The sequence below is a fragment of the Leptinotarsa decemlineata genome, unplaced genomic scaffold, assembly GCF_025532065.1.
Source record: "Leptinotarsa decemlineata unplaced genomic scaffold, Ldec_3_MD MMD2_tig00026314_RagTag_RagTag, whole genome shotgun sequence".
Lineage (NCBI taxonomy): Eukaryota > Metazoa > Arthropoda > Insecta > Coleoptera > Chrysomelidae > Leptinotarsa > Leptinotarsa decemlineata.
Genome location: NW_027412684.1, coordinates 15872184 through 15898087, shown reverse-complemented (window position 1 = coordinate 15898087; position 25904 = coordinate 15872184). Strand labels below are relative to the sequence as shown.

Below are 25904 nucleotides of genomic sequence, written 5' to 3'. Positions count from 1 at the left end.
CACATAGTTTCTTAGATTTCTAAATTTTAATCATAACAGATGGTTCTAACCTAAAACCAACTCTCGTGTCCTATATGAGATGAAAACAAAAGTGTTTGTATTGTTAAAAAACCTGAAAAAAATTATCAATAATCCATACTTTCTTTCCTAATCTTCAAAATGACCACAGAAAAGGTAAAACTCAAGCAAATCGAATTTGGCTACAGAAAATCATTCCACCAATCTTTCACAAATGGGTATTTTGAAAATTAATTAATTTGCAGATTCTTTTTCGACTTGAACAGCCTCACGGCTCCGGAGACATTTATATCGCCTGGCAGAAAGGTTCGGGAATGTATCTGGCGACAACAGGCATCGATTCTATGGTTAATATATTCGATCGCTACGGAGAAGTTCAAGAACGGATAAGACTGCCAAGCCTCTGCACTGGATTCTCTTGGGATTGCGAGGGCGACATCCTAGCTATCATATGTCAGTCTTCTCAGTTGATATTGTGGGATTCGAATACGACCAAGAAGAACATTGTAGATGTTGGTTTGAAGGATACAATGACTTGCTTGGTATGGGCAAAAACGACTGCGATATTAGCTATGGGTAGTTCGAAGGGAAATGTCTCGATTTATAATCATAACACTTCAAAGTAGGTATTCTGGTACTCAGTACATGAGAATTTATTTCTTAATTAACATTTTGGATGCCAGTTATATCCATAGTGATAAACAAACAAAACATAAACAGCTTAAACTGTGAGCATATGTTCGAGACGAGGAAACCAACATAAAAAATATAAAAAATTGTAATCGAATGTACGTAGGCCGGGAAATTTGAACATTCACCTTATTTTTTTAAGAGACTACATAAGCAGATTCTCTGAGTTCTTCACTTCGTCATGAGATTCTCTGGTCACAATTATTGCATCATCATTATATAGCGACATCCCCTGTTGATTTAAGAATCTGCTCTTGTTATCTGTCTTCTACTTATATATTCAAGATGACATGTTTTTTCTATACCTTCAGAGGAACTTGAAGTTTCACCTATACAACATTTTCCATAGGAACAAGGTAAACTATAAATAAATTATTTCTTTGTTTCATTAGTATTTTCTGATTTTCACAATTTATTGTTACAATAGTACATACATTACAGTTTTGAAAAACCAATTTTGAGGAAAAAATATTGATCAAAATTCGGATACACCCATGGCTTTCAAAATGTTAATTGATGTTATATTCATCGATAACTAATTAGTTATTATTTTACAGACGTACCCCTATATTAGGAAAACATTCAAAGAAAATAACTTGTGGAGCTTGGAACAGTGATAATTTGTTAGCTCTAGGTTCTGATGACAAGACCATTTCTGTCAGTAATGTTGATGGGGACACTCTGAGAGTAGTAAATTTGAGAGCTGAACCCTCAGAAATTCATTTTTCAGAAATGAAAACGGATGAGAGAGTTGGTGGTGAGAACACAGTAAGCCTGTAGAAAATGTTTTATTCACTGGAAATGCAATTTGAATTCAAAACATACATTGTATGTATTCATCTCGGAAAACAGCAACCAACCCAATTCTTTTTAGGGGTAAACAATCCGGGAAATTCAGAGATAACAAGCAAATAAAAACCACTCATTTCATAATTTTATTATTGCTGTTTATTATTATTTATTTTAACATGGGAACTATTTTAAAGGGGTAACCTTTTTGATATATCAATACTCAACCTTACTTTCATTATAATAATAATAATAATCTCTTTATTTACTAAGATTGATTTGTATAACCACAGGAGCAGAAATACAAATGAAAAAGAGGAAAACGTCAATGTACAATATTGAAAATAAATAAAACTGTACGAAATAGATAATGTCAGAAAGTTATAAAGTAAATATATATATATATATATATATATATATATATATATATATATATATATATATATATATATATATATATCTATATATATATATACACACACACATATACACATACACACATATATACATATACACACATACGCATACAAACATACAACATACACAGATGTATACCACATAAATATAATAATAAATAATTCTTTCCTATACACACATATAGTATTGGATTACAGATAAAAGTCATCAATATTGTAGCAGTTCTTTCGTCAGAAGAAGTTGCTTCAGTCTTAATTTAAAGATGTGTACATTTTCAGAATTTCTGATATTGTTGGGGAGTTTATTAAAAAGTTTGCAGCCCTGAAACTCAAAACTTTTATTGGAAAGAGCAGTGCGATGTTGACTAGGTTATACTAAGTGGGCATTCCAAGTTGAATGATTATGATAGGCTCTGTTAGCAGCTAATGTGTTTTTATTTCGATAGATATATGTGCAAGCTCCCTTTATATATACTCCTGCTAGCGTTAATATTTTCAAATTCTGAAAAGTTTCTCTACAGGAATCTCTCTAGCCCAACTTAGTAATGATCCTAATAGCATACTTTTGTATACAAAACACACGAGACACGGTAGAGGATGTGCCCCAGTTGAGGATGCCGTATCTAAGATGCGAATTGAAGTTTGCATAATAGACAGTTAATAAAATACTTTGACCACAATGCTGGGAGAGAAACCTAAGAGAATAACAGGCTTTTCTAAGTTTATTACATAAGTGGTCAATATGTGTCCTCCATTGAAGTTTGTCATCAAAAACAACACCCAACATTTTTGTTGACTAGGTTAGGTTCAATTCTAGAGCAGTATCAACAAACAGATTCAACCCTTATTGTTGTCCGGTATTCATCTTGAAATTTAACAAGCTAGTTTTGGCTTCATTCAAGATTAAATTGTTTTTCTTTGACCACATTATAACTTTTTTGTAGGTCTCAAGAGCTGTGTTTTTCGCGGAGTCCATATCGTTTTCAATAATTAATATATTAGTATCATCAGCATAACACGTACAGTGAATGGCCGAGTTCTTATTTAGGTACACTGACAAGTCATTGGCAAAAGCTAAATACAAGAAGGGTCCTAGAATGGATCCCTGTGGTACCACATCCTCAATATTTCTTTCAGTACTTAGACTTTTTCCAACTTTGACTACTTACCTTCTCTTATATAAGTATGAGTTTAGTAAGGATAGGGGTATTCCTCTTACACCATATCTTGAGAGTTTGTTGATATTTTAATTTTGTGGCTTGCTATAAATTTGCAGCTGTGTACAATGTAGTCAAATAAACTATTCAATTATTCTTCTCTTCTTATTTCGTTTTATATTTTAGATCAGTCTGTTGGTTGGAAAGAAAACTTTGTACCTATACAATATGATAGATCCAGAAAATCCCATAGAACTAGCTTTTCAACCCCATTATGGTGCAATCATAAACTATAAATGGTTTGGAGATGGATATATTTTGCTGGGATTTACAGCAGGCTATTTCATTGCGATTTCTACTCACATCAAAGAAGTAGGACAAGAATTGTTCCAGATCCGCAACCACAAGAATTCCCTGACAGATATAGCCATATGTGAGGTAACTGACAAGGCAGCATCCTGCGGTGATAACACGTAAGATACTCCAGAGAACCGTACTTTGTACTTCTTGTACATTTTTCAGTGTTAAAATTCATGACTTGACCAATTTGCAAGAAACGTCCAGTGTATTGACATTGGCACAGGAAGCGGGTATTGATCGTATCGCTTGGAGCTCTGACGGACAGCTTCTAGGTGTTTGTACTAGAGGGGGTTCTCTAAATGTTTACGTATCATTCATGCCTGTTTTGACGTCTGTTTGTCCGCCAAGGATCGCTATTCTTTCTAGTCTAACAGAAGTGAGCCTGTATAACTACAGTTCAGATAAGGTAAGGGTTTTCACAGTTTGACAATATATCAGAATTACCTCTAGTTTCTGTTTTGTGACAGCCAAATTTTTTTTTGTATTGTGGTCTCTTCGCAACTCAAGCTTCTGTTTTACAACCATTTCAACAGTAGTAGTTTCAGATTCCACAGACCAAGCATCTTCTATTCATTATTGAACTTACAGGATGGTTCAAACAAATGTCCTACATTTGCTCTTCTGAATAAACAATTATAATATATTTGAGAGCCTCAATAGCTATTTCATGGATGGAGATGAAAAACCCATGTGTTTGAGGTGCAAGCAAAGGAGACAATGTACAAAGTCCTTATCAATCTATAAGTTTCCCCGTATTTTAGTAATTCATTTGAAAAGATTCTCTCCAACTGAAAGGTTCAGAGGCAAATTGAATGTTTCCATTGACTTTTCTTCGGATGGATTAGATATGAGCAGTTATGCAGCAGACAATGTGGCTCCTTGTCGTTATAATCTATACAGCATATTGCAGACACCCATATAGTGGCACATGGCATGAATACAACGATTCACACGTGTTCCCAATTTCGCCAAAATCATTTGTGAGCAATGAGGCATATGTCCTCTTTTATGAACAGGAGGGAACGAAGCAGCACCTTTGATGTGATTTTTTTTTCTTCTTTCCTTTTTTTTATAATCTTAGTTCTTTGAATTGATTTGTATTTCATGATTGTTCCAAATTTCTTTATTTATTGTTCAAAATTGAAAATTTTTATGTGATTTTTTCCTATACCCACTCATTTTATCTATATTTGACATATGTTTATTTTTCAACTGATTAGTAAAGGGTTTTTCTACTTTTGTAAATATTTTGTATATTTAAAAAAGCACTCTTTAACAATTCTTTTTCCTAACGTGCTTCGTCAATATAAACTTGATTTCTTGGACAATAAAGTATATTACAATAAAGTATATATACAATATATATACAATAAAGTATATATTTTGAGGTATTGACTGAAGATGGCAACTCAGAATCTCATACATGAAACTTTTTAGACAGGTTCAGATGTCTTTTCCACTCAATGTCATCCAATTCTGGATTTTTTACTACATACATGACATTTCCTATTTTTATTACTATAATTGCTCTTATTCGTTCGGCGACACCTTTCTTCCTATAATCATGAAAGGTTTTTCTTGAGTTATGTAACGTGCTCTTTTCAAATTCGTTCTGCTACCTGTTAGAAGATTATCAAAACGTGTGTGCAAATTTATAATAATAGTTTATTGAAAATAGGAAACCTAATTTACGTACAAAAATTAAATGTAGAAATATTAAGAAAAAAATTTACATTGACTTTCTGACAACACCAATATAAAAAAATACAAATAAAAATAAGTATACAGGTAGTTACATATAAATTTATCTAAAGACAAAGCAATATAAAATATAAAATTGGTATCAAATTCAGTTCACAATTTGTAATAATAATAATAACAGTTTATTGAAAATAGGAAAACATAATTTACATACAAAATTACATGTAGTAATATTCAAAAAATTATTATTAACTTTCTTACAAGACCAATATTAAAAAATACAAATAAAAATAAGTAAGTATACAGGTAGTTACATATAAATTTATCTAAAGACAAAACAATATAAAATATAAAATAGGTATCAAATTCATTTCACAATTTATATTGAACAATAGTTTTGCTGGACTCATCTTGGCGGTTGAGTGCAACGTGGAATGATAATCATTTAAAAAATTATTCAAAATCGGAATTGAATTACCATTTTCATCTGTTCCCAATGTATTCTTGACGTTTTCTACAGCATTTTTCGCCGCTCCATTGGATGATGAGCGAAAAGGTGGAGACGTGATAGGCAAGATATTATTTAAAAGAAATGTTTTGTGAATATGATCTAACAAATATCCAAGAGTTGGTATGTGAGGTAAGACATGATACGGATATAGTTGCTACACATTCCTCTACTGAGTAGAAACAGCGATCTAGCAAATAATTATTCAAATTAGCTTTGAAACTCTGTTCACTTGAGTTTTTCTGATTTTCAGGTGATATATTATAAAGTTTGATGTCCAGAGAATATATCTCGAGTATACTTATCTAAAGAACTTGATAAATATGCCCATTTTCACATTTTTTCATTGCAAGGATAACTTATAATTATTAGTGTCTAATGATAAAACTCAATAACACGTTTCTGGACTGAACACATCATCATCCAAATCCCAAACATTAAATGCTTCACTTTATAACAGTTCAGACGTGGTTCAGACGCTGTTTCGACAAGCGCACATATCCCATGACGTCACACTAGCTTTTTACAAACGCTCAGTTTTGAAGTCGTGTAACTTGATAACGGTAAATGCTGTTGACCTCAAATTTTTTCTATTCTATTCGGGATGACAAGCACTATCAAAATATATAAAAATATGTAAATAAAAAATGTTTCACAAAGTACGTTGAGAATCCACAGATGTATCAGAGTATTATTTTCAGACAAAACTGAAGGCCATTCCTGTCACGCTGGAACTAGAGCCTAGTTTCATAGCAGTAGGCCAGTACCATCTAGCGGCGGGTATGAATAACAGCGTTTGGTTTTATGATCTGACGAAATCTCAACCTGGTAATGAAGAGGCCCCTCTCAAACTCAAAGGGAGGCAGTATATAGGAGCAGTGTCCAGTATGAAGCTAAATTCTGAATATGCCTGTGCATTATTTGAGGGACGACTTCAGCTTCATTTGGTATGTATAAAGAAAAGTAAGATGATTAATTCTCTGCTCTGAAGAAATATTATTCAGCTCATTCAGTCTCGATAGTTTTTCTAGAAATATTCAGTACCTAGAATGTCCAGGTGGCTTTGTGTATTTCATTCCACGACATAGTGAACTGATCATAGTGAGTTTCAAATAACGAATTGAAATACTGGATTTCAGAAGTTATAATTTTGTTTTCATGAATTCTCATTTGCTTCATTCGTTATTAATGAAATTCTTACATTGATACCTAGTTAACCGATATTAATGCAAAGATATCCAAAAACCCATTTTGCTCACCACTTTTTTTTCTAAAGGCAACGCTGCTATACGTTTAAAATGTTGAATTTAATTTTATTATACATTTATAATTGCTCACTGGATTATTTTGAGTCCTTCACATTTTTTAACAGATCGAACCTTCTGAAGCTAGTCAAGAGGAGAAGGAGTCTATTATCTTCCCTGATAGCAATACTGAATCAACAGTGATTACTTGTCATGAGTTGACAACAGATTTTCTGATTTACGCGACAAACACGGGTCAAATTGTGTATTTTTATTTGGAAGATTGGACAAAGGCCATGGAGTTCAAACATATTGTAGGAATCGCAAATATTTATGTCGATCCTGCCGGCACTAGATTGATATTTATCGATATCAAAACTAATGGTTATGTTTTCAATGCTGTGAGTATAGTTTAGTGTATGAAATTATTCAGTTTACTATTTCAGGATATGGCATGTTCATTCAAAACACTTATAATTGTAACGTGTGTTGGGTGTATATGATACAGGGTGTCTAAAAGTTATGAATTCATTTAATTATGGTAAAAATTATTCTCATCAATTTTTCTGTACCGGATATGGTCAAACTTCGAATGGAACACCCTGTATATTATATAATTCTCTCAGCGCATCTCCTTATAAAATCTATGGGTACACTATATGGTATTTCTAATATTCTAAAAATTAATTCACAAAAAAGCTTAAAAAAAGTCCAGAAAATTGAATTGTACCTTTCAGAAACTGTGTAAATGTACAAAATTCAGAACATCTTCGGGAAAACTGAAAGATTTACTCCAACTAGTCTGAATTTCAAATACTTGTGCCATTAAACTAAAAAAATCTGTTGGCTAGCTGTATGGGCTCTAAGTTGTTCAATTCTTTTGGAGGTTTCAATGGAAACAGTACCTATACCGTCACTGCCAAACAAGGTGCTGGGAATAACATGGGACAGCAACATCACCGACAGAAACATTTTCATTGTCCATGAGGAACAAGAAATTTCCACTTACATCTACGTCAAACATTCAATTGATGGTAAATAAAAATCTTTCCGCGGATTCCACCCAATGAATTCACTGATTTGTAGGTTCTTTTGTGAAAAGGATCGGCCAGACTGCTTTGGTTACCAAGCAGACGCCTTTGTTGATGTATGCAGGTGAGGTTATGTCTGGTACTTCTAATGGGCAGTTGGCTCAGCTGTCATTGAGCACTCATGACTCCGTGCAAATTGGTATAAATGGTAGGGATCCAGTTGTTTTGGAAACTAATTTCAACAAACAGTTGGCTCTACATAGGTGAGTTAGAGAAATGTAAAATATTTCAGAGTATCAATTAACCTGTTTGTTGAAAAAGCATTTTTTTCTTTTTTTTTTTTTTGTATTCCCTGGTAAGTGACAGTCAAAATGTCGATAGTAATAACTACAGTACAGTACAGTACAGTATTTCACCTATTTTCCAATTGTTTTTCTAATGAGTCTTCATATTTAGGAATTTCTGTTGGATATACAGGGCTTTTCATGATGACCGGTAATTAGCCGTTTCTGACAAACTATTTGACGGATCAACCTGAAAATTTCACAGTATGTATAAATCAATATGACCTACACGCCTAAAATATTTCAGACGAAGCGGCGTTGTTGCTTCTACTATAAAGTAGCGGCTTCTTTGATTTTTCAAATGGAACACCCCATATATAATATCATATATGATTCAATATTACTTTATCAACAAATTCATATACTATTTCCCTATACCTATCTATTACCGTTTAGAAGATATAAATCAATTTCGATATTTTTTTTACCAAACATGAACTTTTATAAATGCTGATAATCTTGAACTCTCTTGCACTAAAACGATCAAATTTGAAATGTAGTGGAGTGATACTATGAGGATCTTCACTCCAAGTCATTTTTCATTTGCCTTATACAGGGTCTTCAAAAAATGCAGATACTTTGATCTCATGAAAAAAAGGGTGGAACTCAATTTTTTCAAATGGAACACCCTGTATATTTCAACATTTTTGAGCTCTACATCCAATTTTAGATTAACTTTGTTCACATAATTTCTATTTCTGTGGAATTTTCAGGTTGATCCGTTGAATAGTTTGCGAGAAACGGTTAATTAACGCTCATCATGAAAAGCCCTGTATAGGAAATTCCAGAAATATGATGATACATATACCAGGTAGATTGGTGAATTCTAACTGTTAATGTTCAGTAAATAGGATGTTAGGTTAAAGCAAAATTTTTATACTATGTCTGTTTCTGATGTTGTTACTAAAACATATAACAAACAACCATATAAATATGGTTTATGTTGAGCTACCGTGTTAGGAATCACACGTTAAAAGGTAAGTCCTCGGTAGTCCTTAGCTCGAACAAGTTTCTCAACTTCTGAGAGTTGTCATTTGTATGGGGGCGACAGCTGATTAACGGAAAAACAGATTTTAAACAGATTTTTTTTTATTTAACTTACTAGTAGTAATTTGGAAAAAAGCAAAGTCAACAGTTGAAACTCAAAACAAAGCCTATCATAGAGATCTCTTTTCAATCTTCGCTGATCATAAGGTACAATAATGATATACCCACAAATGTTAGCCATAAACTGCATCCATGGTACGGATCGCACGTTAAAATGTAAGACCTTTTCAATCCCTAGCTCGCACAAGTTTCGACTTGTGAGGGTTGTCATTCGCAGTGGGCGACAGCTAGTTAAGAAAAAAGCCGATTTTAACAGTTCTATTCGCTGATTACAGAGAGTAATATCTTAAAATGATCTATAAGATATTTGACTTTGATCAGTGTATAGTCTATACGAAGTCAATCCTAACAGCTAAATAAGAGACTAATGTAGCCGGTCTGATGAATTTACTAGTTAATACCATATAAAAACCTTCCACATAAAACTATGTGACCTTATAAATTATACCACGCCGCCCATGCCATACAAAAAAACTGCCAATGTTCGGTAACTATTCAGTTTTTATGACATTTGAATTGACTTCATATGTGCCATAAATCTTGGCTCACAAATGCTGACTTCTTCAACCAGAGTAAAATTATTTTCATAAACTTTGTTTCGAACGTTTGTATGACAATAGCAAATTGTTATCCTATTTTGCTCTGAATTTGGAGAAGAGATGAAGGAAAGAGTCAATTCTATGAAAATATTGTGTTTAATATAGGTTACAAAGTTATACTTACACAGTAAGAAATATTTTCAGCTAAGAACTAAGTCTTTGCTTTGTTGCTACTTTAGTGCATAAAAACTAAATGTAATCAGACCCATGTCAACATTTTTCCACTCTTAGCTATTTCTATAGTAAAATAATCTATATAGTAGACAAATATTGTCGTAGACAGTGTCAGTTAACAGTGAATAAAATCTAAAGACCTTTTCTGACTTACCAATACGGATGTCTCATACTAGTATGTGCTTTGAAACGAATTTTGAAAGTCTACCGTGTTTGCCCAATGTCATCCTTTATCACAATATGTTGAATAAATCTCTTTGAAAATATTTCAATTTCTCCAAATGATTGTATTTCAAACAATATACTGGGTATTTTGGAATACTGCCTGTGATATTCTAATTATTATTAATTCATTATAGATTTACTTCCGCATTTGAAACAAGTATTCTGTTGAAGTCTACAGATCTTCAAAGGAGGTTGGCAGCAGAAACACTCAAATATTTGGAAATCGAAACAGGTGAGATATTTTTCGAATTTACTATGGGGTATGATTTGCACAACTTGAAATTTGAAGGGAAAAACTGTTTGATTAAATATTCAGTAGAAGATGCTATTTTTATAAAAAAAAAGATTGAATAGAAGAATACCAGTTGCTTTCAACTGGATATTTGTGTACTGTACGTCATTATTTTTCACTGTGTATTGTTGATTTCTCTTAGTTCTCATCCAAAGGAATATGAAATCATCAAGTTACCTCTGATCAATAATAACATATTACTGATGTTTTTTTAGCCTTGAGAATCTACAAATACTTAGAGGATGTCTCCATGGTTTGGAATTTGGAAAGTATATCTGACATTGAGGACTACAAACTTTTGTGTGGATACATGTCAATGTATTTGAATGAGTATGATAAAGCCCAAGAGTGGTTTCTGCAATCAAGCCATCCAGAAGCAGCATTGGATATGCGAAGAGATCTGTTGCAGTGGGATCAGGCGCTTCAGCTGGCGAAAAGAATGGCACCCGAACAAGTAGCGATGATTTCTAGAGAGTATGCTCAGCAGCTGGAGTTTGTGTAAGTAATAAAAACAATAACGTTGATTGACAAATCTATTTGAATAATAGTTGTCTACAAACATAATCTAGATGTTCTCTCTTGTGATGAATGATGGTTGCTTGATTAATATCTATATGTTGAAAGAAATGCTTGTAAAGGGGTTCGCGTTACTCAATAATATTTACAAGCAAAAGTTTTTTTGGTGAGAGCTGGGTATATTTATTTATTTATTTATTTATTTATTTATTTGCCACTGAGGTACAGTATGTACATATGGTATGTCAATAACTTAAAATTAATATATATATATATATATAGAACATAATAACAGTGTGATACGAATAAAATAGGTAGGTATTTCATTTATCATATATGTATATATACATATATGCATATATACACACATACACACACCCACATATATAAACATACACACATACATACACATATATAGACAAGACACGTATATAAATTCCTTAGTAAAAATATGGAACAGGCGTCGAAGATAACACTAAATAATAGTAAGAGGAAAAAAAAAAATTAGTAAAATCATTGCTCAACAGAAATCATCTTCCAGGAATTCATCACAACTATAGTAACATTTTTGCAGCAGCAATTGCTTTACTCTACCATGAAACACTTTATCAGAGGTAATTTGTTTGATCTGCTCTGGTAATTTATTATACAGATTTATGGCATTATACAAAGGGGACTTTTTATATTTCGTTGACTTATGACTTGGAATACGCAAAACATCACCATGACGTGTGTTGTAACTGTGCACCGTTGCGTTTGTTTCTAGTTCATGGATGTTAGATCTAGCAAATCCTATACATTTAAGAATGTATATGGAGGGAGCCGGTAATAATTTTTCCCTAACGAATACTGGTTTACAGCTGTCTCGGTGTTCAATGCTGAAAATTAGTCTAACAATGCGCTTTTGTGCTACGAATACTCTGATGAATTCATTACTGCAACCCCATGCTATGATATTGAGGGATATATGTGAATATGCCATAGCAAAATAGATTTCTAGTAGACCTGCTGTGTCCATGCATGATTTCATTTGCCTTAAAGCAAAGAATGTCTTGTTTAATTTGTTGCAGACATCTTTTATTTGCAGATCCCATGATAAGCTTTCATCCAAGTAAGTTCCTAAAAATTTTATTTCGCTACTAATCTTTATTTCGTCAATAGTTTGTAGGTCATCTGGAACATTATTTTTCCTATTATAGAAATTTACTATTACAGTTTTTGTGGAGTTTAATATTAATCTGTTTCGCTGACACCAGGAGCTAAAACTATCGATTATGCATTTTACCTTACTAAGCAGTACATCAATATTTCCCCCTGTAACTGTGATAGTGGTATCATCCGCAAACATGGTAAGGTGGCAATCTTTCAGATATTCTGACAAATAATTTGCATACAACAAAAAAAGCAATGGTCCAAGCACTGACCCCTGTGGCACTCCAAGCTTAACGTCGTTGCACCTTGATCTAACATTTTCACATTTTACAGTCATGGTACGCCCTTTGAGGTAAGATTCAATCCATTGTAACAAGTTATTCGGGAACCTAAGTTGGGTCAGTTTTGCAACTAGAAATTCAGGAGACACTGTGTCAAACGCTTTTGTTAGATCAAAAAATAAAGACATTACAAAATTATTCGAATCCACTTCTTTGTAGATATAATTCAGTAAGTGATATGTTGCAGTTTCAATTGATTTACTCTTTCTGAATCCATGTTGATCTTTGCACAGTATATTATTTTCTGCCAAATAATGCGTAATCCTATTTGCGACTATTTTTTCAAATAATTTAGACAGTGAGCAGAGCAAAGAGATTTGCCTATAATTTTCTACTACCGAGCGATCGCCTTTTTTGAAAAGAGGTATTACTAATGCCTTTTTGAATTCTTCGGGAAAGTATCCTTGCAAAAAAGACTGATTAAATAAATAAGTCAAAGGGGTAATCACCACATCGATTATTTTTTTTATTGTTTCTATTGACAACTCATCCAATCCAGTAGACTTTTTATTTTTTAATATTTTCAGTGTGCTTAGCACCTCAGATTCGCTTATAGGATCATTTTGGAAAGGATGAATTATATGGTGATTCCTTGAGACTGTACAAGGCAGTGCCATATTTTGACCAAAGTTTTTTTCAGTTGCAAATTTGGCAGCATTTGAGAAATTGTAAGCAAACAATTCTGTTATTTCATTTGGGTCTGTAATTTCTTGATCATTTTTTAAAATACTGATAATTTTGTTCGATGATCTACTCTTCCTTCCTAGTTCATTATTTATAATGTTCCATGTTGCTTTGGTCTTATTGTCTGCATTCAGAATTTTGTTGTTGAAATAATTGATTTTAGCCTCTTTCAAGTTTTTTTTATGTTCTTTTAAACTGTTTTGATATAAAGTTAAACTTCTGGCATCTGCTTCCTTAGAAGCTTTGATATTTCTAAACATTTCTCTCAATTGTTTTCCCTTCTGGATAATATCATTTGTAACCCAGGTTTTAGAATGATTTTTTACAGTGAGACATCTTTCTGGGCATGAGACATTAAAACACCAGGAAACAGATTCCAAGAAATATGAAAAGCTGACATCAATCTTCATATCATATAGTTGAGGAAACCAGATTATACTATTTAGCCTTATTTTGAATTCATTTATATTTTCAGGATTTAACTGACGCTTATAAACTATTTGTTTTTTATTTTCTTCCTTAACGTGATTTTTACTTATCTGAAATGTAAGAATATGTGACAGATGGTCTGCTATATTTGGTTGTTTTAACTTGCATTCATAGTAATGATCTGAATAGGTAGATGTCATGTAGTCAATGCATGTTCGGCTTGTGTGTCCATTTATATTTGTAAAAATCCTAGTGGGGCCTATAGAGTTTATATTAAGTTGGTAAGACTTGAAAAGGTCACTGAGCAGTTTAGTGTTACTATCTTCTGGTGCTAGGTAATTTATGTTGAAATCTCCACACAATATAGTAAAGTTAGATCTGCACTCCGCTATTGCTAATGCCTGCGATAGACAATTTAAAAAAAACTCGAGGGTCCCCACTTGGTGGTCTGTATGCGGTTATGATAGTGACTTTAGTTGTATTTTTACGATAGAAAATTGCACAGATCTCTACATGACACTCTACAGATAACTTTTTTATAGACTCTAGTTCATTACAATTTGTGTTTTCTTTTACTAAAATCAGTACACCCCCTCGTTCATGATTTTCCCGACAATAAATTGCTCCTACTTTATAGCCTCTCAAATAAACTAACCCATAATCTTTTGTTATCCAGTGTTCAGAAAAACATAAAAAATCCAATTTATTTTCATCAGCAAAAACCTCGATAGAGCTATAGTTGTTAAAAAATCCCTGGACATTTACATGACACACACTATCTTTACTAACGTTTATATTATTTAGTAGAACCTTTCTTACATTTGTTGCAGATTGAGCTGTGATAGTCTGGGGTATAAAAAATTTTTTTGTTTGTTTGTCCCCTCAACACTTGAGTTCATCACTAAAATATCACCAGAAATAGTATTGTTTTCTAAATTCACTGAAAATTTTTTGTTGTTTGTTTCTGCATCTGATTTAGAGTACGTTTGAACTACTTCATTTTCTTTTTCTACAGATACACAGCATATCTTCATAAACTTGTTAATCCAAGTAAAGTGCTTATCTATATGACGAAGTAGAGATTGCATCAGATACCACTTTCCAATCCTATTTATAGTGAATCCATCTGTGTGATAATTTGTCTTCCTTAGTGCAGAATTACATTCAAAAACAAGCCCAAGTTCATTGGTTCTATTAAACACAGCCTTGACGAATGCTAAGTTTTCCATATATATTCCATGGTTTTTATATATTTGGTCGTATCTGTATGGTCTAGTGATGATTATAGGGTTTGTATGCATTAGTTTCTCGATATATGTCTCGATAAGTTGAAGATGGAGGATTTTAGTCCATATGAGCACAATGTCGTTTCTTGTAAAGCTAGAAGAATAGTATACAGCAGTTTTTATGAGTTCATCATCTGGGGCATTTGATTTTATTATTGCTTGTACGGCATACTTATTTGATTGCCTTAATACAATATTTGCTAAATCCTTCCCATTTGAACCTGCAACTATCAACATCCTGCTCTTTATTACAGGAATGTCGTTTCGTATGCTTGGGGTACTCTGGTCTTTGTATTTTGAAAAATCTTCATCTTCAAGTGATTGTGTTGCACTAGCTTTTTTTTCTGTTTGTGTTTGTTCTGTTTGACATGCTATTTGTTTCCTGTTTGGGAGGATTGTCTGACACCCAATGTTTATCATTTGCTTGCCATTTGCAGCACCAATAACTTCCTGTAATTTTGAATTTTCATTACGAACATCTTCTAATTTACTTGTAAGCTGTTTTATTTGTTCTTTTGCTTCAGAAATATGTTTTTTTTGTTTTTCTATCAGCTCACTCAGTTCCTTTTCATTATTTAAAGCTTCGTCCATATAAAATTTGGCATCCTTCTTCAACTTTTCTATATATGTGTTTTGTACTTCTTGTTCCTGTGTCAATTTTAATACACTTTCTTCCAACAATGACTTTTCTTCCAAGATCTCATCCTTATATGACAGGTTTTCAGTTTCACAGCATATTACTTTATGATTTTCAATAAAGCTCACTTTTCGACTATTTCTTAGGGCACATGCTTTGTGGAATATAGAAATGCATTTAATACAAACATAATATGATGGTGCGGTCTTTTGTTTGCAGCATTTGAAATTGAAATTTGCCATGTTTATTAGTTTTTACCTCTACTCAAGGTTTATCAAAATAAATTTATATTTTATTAAAAATATTATTGAAGCCGTTCCTGTCCACTTTGTTTATCACCAACAAAGAACAAAGAATAAATTCATAATTTTGATCAGCAATGTCGCAAAACTCAAAAGATGTTTATTTTTGTGATGAAATATTAGGTTGTTTCAAAAAGTTTGCCCTTTTTCAACACGCTTTTATTAGCTTCACCTGTATGAATGTATGTATGTTTGTATGTATGTTTGTATGTTCGACATTATTGCTTGATCTATATAAAAGTTTTATACTGCTCTCTAGTCAGATCCATTGTTGAATACAATACCATAATTTGGAATCCATACTATAAGTATATCTATCCATCAAATAGAAAATTTACAAAGAAAATTTCTGAAAATCATAGCATACTAACTAGGTCTAGTTGTTGGTGAATATAACTACAATGAAGGAATGAACTTGATGAGTCTACCTAGTCTAAGTGATCGCAGGATTATGATATCGTTGGTTTATCTCTTCAAAATAATCTCTGGCATAATCGATTGTCCGGAAGTTCTATCTGTTATACCATTCAATGTTCCAAATAGACAAACCAGACAAAAAAACTTATTTGTTGTACCACATCACTCAACTAACTATGGTTTTTATACACCCATCTCGAATATTTCAATGTGATATAGTGCATAAGTTAAACGTCGCAACATATATGTTATTTCTAACTGTATTGGGGTAACCCGTTTATAAATAAATAAATCTATTCGCGGGCAGATGGCGCTGTACGTAATCTCCTTGGTATAATTTATTTATTTACGGCTGAACCCCAATATTTGTTTACAATAAATTGTGTAACAATAAAAGCATATACTATACTATACTAATAATTATAAATACCTTTATGTGTGTAATAAAAGACAATAAAAACAATGACAGTATTAACTAATAAAATACATTTATATGACTAATGAGCGAGACTTGTTTTTTAAAAGTATTTTGATTATCACAGAAAAAATTGACTTTCTCACAGTAGTTATTTCCCAGTCTCAACATTTCAGATAAAGGAGAATGATAACCATAGTTGGTTGAGTGATATGGTGTAAAAAATAGCTTTTTTTGTCTAGTGGACCTCTGTGGAACGTTGAAGTTGATAAGAGATAGAATTTCCGGACAATCAATGAGACCAGATATAATTTTGAATAGATAAACCAATGTCGCAGTTGTTCTTCTATCCTCAAGACACGACAGAGATAATATACTCATCACTTCACTGTAACTGTATTCACCTATAACCAACCCTAGTTTGTAAGCCATGGTCCTTAGAAATTTATTTTGCACATTTTCTAATTGTTGTTTATACTTATGGTAGTAGGGACTCCAGATGATGGTGTTATACTCTATGATAGGGCGTACTAAAGAGCAATATAATACTTTGGTTGTGAATGGAGAAATATTGGTTGATGATCTCACAATAAAGACGGGCATTTTTAGAGCTCTCATAGAAACAGAATTCACATGATTGTTGAAACAAAGCTTGGCATCTAACAATAAATAAAATAAATAAATAAAAAATACATTCCAACATTTCATCATTCAAAAAGTATTTAAATTTGATTGGTGATCGAGACCTACTGAACATCATTGAGTAGCGTTTCTTTGTGTTGAGATAAAGACAGTTTGCTTCACACCAATCAGAAATGGAGTTTATATCACTCTGAAGAAGATTAGCATCATGGACACTTTCTACAACCTTGAAAATTTTCAGGTCATCGGCAAATAACAAGAACTCACTTTACATGTATTTCTTCATTTGAATAAAGGATATTTTTATTATTATTTTATCACGCTTTTATTAGCTTCACCTGTATGTATGTATGTTTCTTTGTTTGTAACTCTTCTTTTCATTTCATATTTATTCTCGTTTAAATGCTCGTTGATCTGTATTTGACAGAATTATCGACATTGTTTGATCTATTCGCGGGCAGATGGCGTTAAACGTAACCTCCTTGATATATCGACATTATTGCTTGATCTATTTGCGGGCAGATGGCGCTGTACGTAATCTCCTTGATAAAACTCGAATTCACTTTACATATATTTCTTTCAATATAGAAAATAATGTATGACATGTTAACAGTATGTAAAATTTCCCACAATAATTGCCGTGAGGTTATATGTCCAAACCGTGAGGTTATATGTCCAGTTGAAACATATCTGGACACGAAAGATGAAGACACTTGTTTCATGACATTTAATTATTCGAAGTAGAAGATTCATTTTGAATAAAAATTTATACAATAAAAGTCAGAATTACAAAAATTAAAACAATTGTAGTTATAAAAATTGAATATGTCATGCCAAAGCCGCATGAACTCATTCAGTCGAGATGGTCCGAGAGAAATTCACCAATACTATAGTAGGCCTTAGAAAGAAGCAATGTTCAAACTGTTTTTTTAAATGCTACAGTGTTCGTCTGTTTGAAATGGTCTGGTAACCGATTGAATAATTTTATTCCCATATATTTGGGAGAATGTTCAAATTTTATAGTTTTATGTTTAAGAATGCTCAACTCCTCTGCATATCGAGTTGGGTAGCTATGATAGAATGAGTTCTTAGTACAGTCTGTTATACATTCGCGAACATATAAAAGTATTTTAAAGATTTAGATGCAGGGAAAGGTTAAAATTTGATGACTAATGAGAAATGTCTTGCATGATTCCCTCCAAGGGATGCCTAGTAATTTCCTAATAACTTTTTTTGAGCAATGAAAACCCTATCTTTGTCAACACTGTTTCCCCATAGGACCACATTATAACTTAGGTGGCTATAGACCAGACTGTAATATACATCTAAAATGGCGTGTAAAGGCATACAATTCCCAATTTTTGAGATTGCATAATACCCTTGATTGATTTTTTTTACATACAACTGTGATATGGTCAGACCACTTCAAACAGTTGTCTACATGAACGCCAAGGAATTTTGTACAGCTTGTGCATGCCAGTGCCATTCCATTGATTAGTAAGGCAAGCGATTGCTTTTTCAGATCGTTTTTTAAATTAAAATAGATATATTTTGTTTTGGTCAAGTTTACAATCAGATTGTTCATTTCACACCAATTTAAGAACAGTGATATTAATTCCTCTGTTTTTGATTTTAATTCCTCCTGACTCTCTGCTGATACAGCTAAAGACATGTCATCTGCAAAAAGAGTGGGAGCATATTCATTACAGGTGAAATAAGTAGGCAGATCATTTACAAACAACAGAAAGATTAGTGGACCTAACACAGAGCCTTGCGGAACTCCAGAACATATATCATGATAGTCTGATTTCATATCTTTAATCTTGACAAACATCATACGATCTGTAAGAAATTCAATGATCCATTCTAGGAAGTCCCCTCTAAATCCTAGATTATATAATTTGCTCTCGATGAATATAAAATTTAAACAATCGAACGCACGTGACAGATCGAAGAATACTCCTGCAACTTGCTTACCACTATCTAAAGAAGCGTATATGATTTCTAAGAATCTCCAAGTAGCTGATTGAGTGGACTTGCCTTTGCAGAAACCATATTGAGAATCGACAATGATTCATAGTCTTTCTTCGCTTTTTTGTATGCAGCACGAGAATCTTCGTTGCCTGTATTTTCACATAACCAATGTATACTTTTCAAATCAAGACTGGCCTGTTTCACTTCAGAAGTTATCCAGTTATGTTTGTTACTAGTGGACGATTTGTGTTTTTTGTTTGGACAACATTTATCGCTAGCATCACTTATAATATTCATGAAGGCCAGAAAGCTCTCATCTATGTCAGTTTTGTTATATAATTCATCAAAACTGGTTTTGGACAATGTCGAGGAGAGTTGTTTCAAGTTATGCTCTCTGATACATCTCTATACATAACATAAGATTGTTCAATAAGTTTAGATTTTTCTAATGGCATATTATGTATGTTAAGTATAAACTTCTCCATTACTGTTTCCTTTTTTTAGTGGTAATCATTCCGAAGCACTAAGACACTACGAAAAAGGCTTGCAAGAAAACTTAAACCCCGAACACACGTTCACTTGCAAAGCCGGCATAGCAAGAACGAACTTGCACTGTTCCAACTACCGGCATGGTATGTCAATCGCCATAGAACTGGACGACAAACAGCTTCTGAAAGAGTGTGCAGAGATCTTGGACAAGAAAAAACAACTTTCCGAAGCCGCGCAGCTGTACGAAAGATGCCAGCAGTTCGAAAAAGCTGCTTCAAACTATATCAAGCTAAAGAATTGGGAAAAAGTAGGGGAGCTGTTACCCAACATAACCTCAACAAAGATTCAGCTGCAGTACGCTCAGGCAAAAGAAACCGAGGGAAAGTACGAGGAGGCCGCGAAGGCCTACGAAATTGCCAAAGACTTTGATTCCGTAATAAGGCTTCAGCTGGATCATCTCAGCAACCCCGAAATCGCCGTAGAGTTGGTACAAGAAACTAAGAGCGTCGAAGGCGCTAAAATGGTAGCCAAGTTCTTTTTACGCTTGAACGATGTTACGTCGGCTATCAAGTTTCTGGTGCTCTCAAAATGCTGTGAAGAAGCATTTGATTTGGCCAAGCAGAACGGGAAGATGTCGCTGTACGGAGAAATCCTGCTGGATACATTTTCAGAGGATGAGATTAAACCCCAGGACTTCAATGCAGTAGCTGTGCACTTTGAGAACGAACGGAATTATTTGCTAGCGGGGAAATATTGGTTTCATGCTAGGAATTATCAAAAGGTGAGTTTAAGAGTGGGTAGTTTCAGTTCAGATATTTTCTCTTGTTATTCACTTGGTAATTTTTCGATCTTCTGATAGAAAGAAAAAACACCTATAAAATGGTATCATTTTACTTCAATAACGTGAAAAATTGGTAAAAGTTTCTCTCTCTCTCTCTCTCACTACACCCATTTCTCCATCTCTCTTCTCCTCCTTATTTATGTCTATATTTCTCTGTCCCTTTCCTTTGCTTAAACTTTTTCAGAGCTGTATATTTTTCAATTGAATTTTTTTTGTGAAAATATAACATTGAACTTAATTAAAGAAACAAATGGAAATGACCAAGGTTAAACAAGGTTATGTTACCAATAATATTGACTGCACTGTTTGTTAACACATGCACATCCTTTCGTTAAAGTGAAAGAAAAAGTAAAAGAACGCTTCCATTAATCTACATCGTGACAACTTTCTTCAAATTGAAGTTTGATGTGCGAATCAGACATAAGTTGTATGGGCAATATCTATCTTTAGTTAGTGGGAGGCTTATCCTTCAGTACGAACTAAATTTGTCGAGTTTTTGTTACAGGCGATGAAGCATCTGCTGAAAGCCGCCAAATCCAACTCGAAGGAAAAAGAAGCCATTACCGCTGCCATAGACGTCGTCGCTTCATCAAACGACGACTCCTTGTCGAACACGTTGATCGAGTTCCTGCTGGGAGAAACCGACGGCTTGCCCAAAGACCCGAAATACCTATTCAGGCTCTACATGGCGAAGAAGCAGTACCGAGACGCATCAAAGTCGGCCCTCATCATAGCCAATGAGGAGCAGATCAACGGCAACTACAGGAACGCCCACGACGTCCTGTTTGCCATGTGTCAGGAGCTGAAGCAGAACGGGATCAAGATTCCGTATGAGATGTATGCCAACTTGATGTTGCTGCACAGTTATATTTTGGTGAGGTTGCATGTACGCAGAGGAGATCACCTGAAGGGTGCGAGGATGTTAATCAGGGTTGCTAATAATATCTCCAAGTTTCCGTCACGTAAGTAATATTTTACTATAATTTATGTTGCTTGAATTTTTTGGCAGATGATAGACGGTGAAGTAGAGATTTAGCTACAACAGTAAAAATTGAAGTAGGAACTTCGTTGAGTTTTTTTTTTTCTTTTTTAACCTTCCACAAACAAAAATGGAGCAGTAGAGAATCTCCATAGCAGGGATCGGCTCAAAGCAATTACAGGGCTACTCACTAGCCACCTGAACAAAATAGGGCTGTACAAAGGGGACTTTAACTGCGGGCAATGCGAGTGTGAGGCATTGGATTCCAAGAAGCAAACATGTTATGGTCAACCCAAATCATGCCCAGGATAATATAACAAGCATCCGGCAAGGACCTTGTACAAACTAGTACAAGGCAGATTGTTTGAGTTTGTGTTATGAAAAAGATGGGAAAAAATGCAATAAGCCCATGCCCATGAGGCCCCAGTATTTCCTGAAGACTTGGGAGAAACGGATGTCATACGGCTGCTGAGTAGTAGAAAAAAAAAAAGAATTTGTTTATTGATCCCAAGAAATATATAATCCTGCCACACGCTTCCTGCCCAACATTTTCAAAAAATTAGTATGGCATGAGCCAACCGATATGTCAACATCCTCAGTAACTTCCTTAATGTACTTCCTACTCTCCAAGGCTGTTTCTGCTATTAAAAAAGTTCAAGACCTTGTAAATCAAAGAGCAGCGCTAACTTCTTATTACTGCCTATTCCACTCACACCTTCAGTATGCTACTTTATCTTTGAGTAATGCAGTTCAAACATACATAGTTAAACTACTAATTTTACAAAAGTCTGCCATAAGATGTATTACAAAGTCAAATTGGGAGGCTAGTTGTAGTTCTTTATTTCCAGCTCTAGGGATAATGACTGTTTATGCCTTAATTATATACCACAAACTAATATATATTAAAAATAATATTGAATGCTATGAAACTCATGAAGAGATACATGAATATGATACAAGGTTTAAAACCAGAATGGTTGAACCAAAAACAAGGCTTCAAAAAACCACCAAAATTGATACGGGACTCTATAACAACTTACCATCTCAATTTCGAGATTTACCTACAAAAATATTCAAATCCAAATTGAAATGTATTTCATCTAGTAACTGTATTTACAACTTTCAAGAATTTACTCAGTTGATCGCTGAAAATTGGCATTTGTTCATGGATAATCACCGTGATTGAATATAACTTCCCATTTTATTGTTACGGTATATATCCATATATTATCTATATTTCATTCATTTGACATTCTATACAATAACATTATATATTTTTTTTACATTTTATACATCATACTCCATATATTTTATACATTTACGTTTTATATATAATTCATACATTTTATATATTCATATTTAGCCATCCCTTAAAATGTATTTTATCTTGTATGTAGATCATATATGTTTTTGTTATTCTTCAATATCCCATATCACAATCATTGTCAACCTCGATTATATTCCCAGGACTACAAATTATTCTATCATCTATCTTTAGTTATTTGGTTTAAGGTTTGGACGTGTCTATAAAATGTAAAATTTTCTTGAGGCAAATAAAGATGAAATGAAATGATTCTCCATGAAAATTTTCTTCACTTTCTCGACATTTTCATCGGTTATTAATGTGTTTGGGCTTTCAGGGTGAACGTCATCATTCACATCTTTTCGACCTTCTATGAAAAGCTTGTGGCACTTGTAAATATATTTCTGACTCGGAGTATAATCACCGTATGCCACTGTCAACATTTTGAGTTGTTTTGATCACTAAATCTCATTTCCCATACTCAATTTGATGCAAATTCTTTGATCCATCTTTTTCAATAGCTGAAACTGTCAACAAGGATGACTTTCTTATAGATTTTTTTTTTAGATGTGGTACCAATTTTGACGTCAACTGTCATTGAATGTCACAGAGCAGGTTTGAGGCATGCGGCTTACAAATATGCTACTACTCTGATGACCCCTGAATATAGAAGGAGTATCGACGCGAAATACAGTAAGAAAATAGAAGCGGTGGTTAGAAAACCGCCGAAAAACGGTAAAGACGGCGAACCGATCAGTGATCCAGTTGAACCTTTAACTCCATGTCCGTACTGCGAAAATATGTTACCAGAAACTGAAGTCACTTGCAGCAGCTGTAAAAATAATATACCTTTCTGCATAGTTACGGTAAGTAAAGAGTGAAAAAACGTTTGATAATGATGAAACCAGCAATGTTTGTGTAAAAGCCAACAGGAAGTGCCACTTTTGATAGACAGTGGAACAATTTGAAATGATATGTCAGAAGCAAAACTCTCTCAATAGATGAGGTCTTGTTTTCAAAGTCAATATTCAGTATTTTTCATTTTGACTGCTGTTATTCATTTCGACTGATGATAGTTGTAACCAATAATAATAAATTCGGAGAATATTTTCAAAAAGTAGCCAATATATGGCTCCACTCAATAATAGCAGTAATAAGTTCATTTTGATATAATTTATACAACTTTAAGATGGGATATTCCAACTTACTTGAGGCTGGTGAACGTAGTTGGTATTAATGCAACTAGAGAATTTTCTATAAAATCGAAAAGATGGCGCGAGTTATTCATAGCATCGACACACTCTGTATTAATAAGTTTTGTCGTTCTTCAGAGCAGACATGGGCAGGGCCAGAGACCAACTATCCCAAACAAATGAAATATTTCAAAAAATGCTCCAACTTACTTAATTCTGGTGAACGTAGTTGAAATTAATGAAACCTGTGAGCTTTATGAAAATTCCAAAAGATGGCTCCACTTATTGATAACAATAAGGTTCATCACAAATTCATAAGAACTTCGTTTGAATAGTTTTGTTCCATCGTTTTGAAGGTATTTGCAACTTCTGAAGTGACGAAAATGTCGATATTATTAGGAGAATGTCACAACGCTACTGTCAAATAGTAATCATGGCCTGCTTACCAAATACCGAATGGAAATACCATTCTGAAGGGATATTTTCACAAATAAATGTTCATAAGTCCGAAACTTGACTAGTTAGGTATAGGTATGATATACATAGAAAGAAAGCAAATTTCAGCAGCTTTCCGAATTTTCAATAATATACAGGGTGTTCCATTTAAAATAATCAAATTTCAGCAACTTTTTCAAGCAAACGAAAAAACTGTATTTTTTTACCACCCTGTATTGAAGTAACGGAGATTAGGCTAACGTGTGGGAAGTGTCCAAGTATCACCTAACTCCAAACCAAATTTCGATATCATAGTACTTCTTAACTAAAAGATATCGGCATTTTTAGAAGTCATGATTTTCAAAGAAAAAAATTGAAATTAATTTTTATTTCGAAAACGGTAACAGATAGGTATAGGGAAATATCAAGAAAAGTTGTCGGGCAATTGTTGGAGATTCCAAAAATAATATTATATACAGAGTGTTCCATTTGAAAAATCAAAGTTGCTACTGCTTTCTAATAGAAGCGGCAACACCGCATTGTCGAAAATATTTTAGTTGGCTAGAGAATGTCCGAATATGCCCTCCATTAAATTTTCAAAGTGATCCGTTGTCTGGTTCACCAGAACGTCTAATGTGCCATCCACCGTGAATCAGCCTGTATAACCCCTTCAATTCAGACAAAATTTTTGTTCTCAGGGTCGCCATATTTTAAATACTGATTTGACTGCGTGTCCCGAATGCGATTTTCCAGCTCTGCTAACTGAATTCTTTGAGTAAGTATTCTAAAAGATATTTTTGATGGTTAATTTGCGAACGTTTCTTTTTTAGATACCTAAAGAATGAAGAGCAATGTCCTATGTGCTCGGAAAAGGTCGACTCTAGGAGATTGTTCAAGATAGGAAACACCAAACCTTATTTGAACGTAGAATAGATATCATAAAAGTTATCATTTTATTTCACGCAAATGATCTCATTGTTTTTCAACTCAGTAGTTATAAGATGAAAAGTGATCCTGATTCCGTCCAATATTGATGGTACAATTATTTTCAAATTGAGTCTGTTGTGGTATTGTTGATAATTTATTTATTTTTCCAGTTCCTAGCTATTAAAATTCACTGAGAAGTATATGTTTCATTAGGAACCTTTCAGTTTCAGATATAAACATTAAATTGAATTGTGGGGTACCCCAAAGTATGGTTCTGGGGCCCTGGG

The 25904-nt window shown here is 33.5% G+C and overlaps 1 protein-coding gene across 2 annotated transcripts; it reads left to right on the top strand.

Moving 5' to 3' along the window:
* On the top strand, positions 1-25814 carry Oseg6 (intraflagellar transport protein Oseg6). Of its 2 annotated transcripts, XM_023156636.2 has the most exons (16): positions 1-174; positions 264-640; positions 1266-1476; positions 3257-3543; positions 3593-3836; positions 6341-6586; positions 7012-7284; positions 7770-7917; positions 7970-8177; positions 10498-10595; positions 10871-11153; positions 19955-20720; positions 21286-21742; positions 23630-23928; positions 25389-25465; positions 25521-25814. In XM_023156636.2, the coding sequence occupies exons 1-16, from the start codon at positions 160-162 to the stop codon at positions 25621-25623; spliced, it is 4092 nt and encodes a 1363-aa protein (XP_023012404.2). In that variant the 5' UTR covers positions 1-159; the 3' UTR covers positions 25624-25814. The 2 variants fall into 2 exon arrangements, with proteins under 2 accessions (XP_023012404.2, XP_074037796.1); XM_074181695.1 differs by lacking the exons at positions 1-174; positions 264-640 and having other exon boundaries at positions 1309-1465.
* Positions 25815-25904: the final 90 nt, after the last annotated feature.

Bases quoted from the DNA above. Each gene is read 5' to 3' on its own strand.
- Oseg6 (XM_023156636.2), top strand. The intron at 8,178-10,497 runs GTGAGTTAGAGA...AATTCATTATAG, and splicing joins AAACAGTTGGCTCTACATAG to ATTTACTTCCGCATTTGAAA. The intron at 25,466-25,520 runs GTAAGTATTCTA...TTTCTTTTTTAG, and splicing joins CTGCTAACTGAATTCTTTGA to ATACCTAAAGAATGAAGAGC.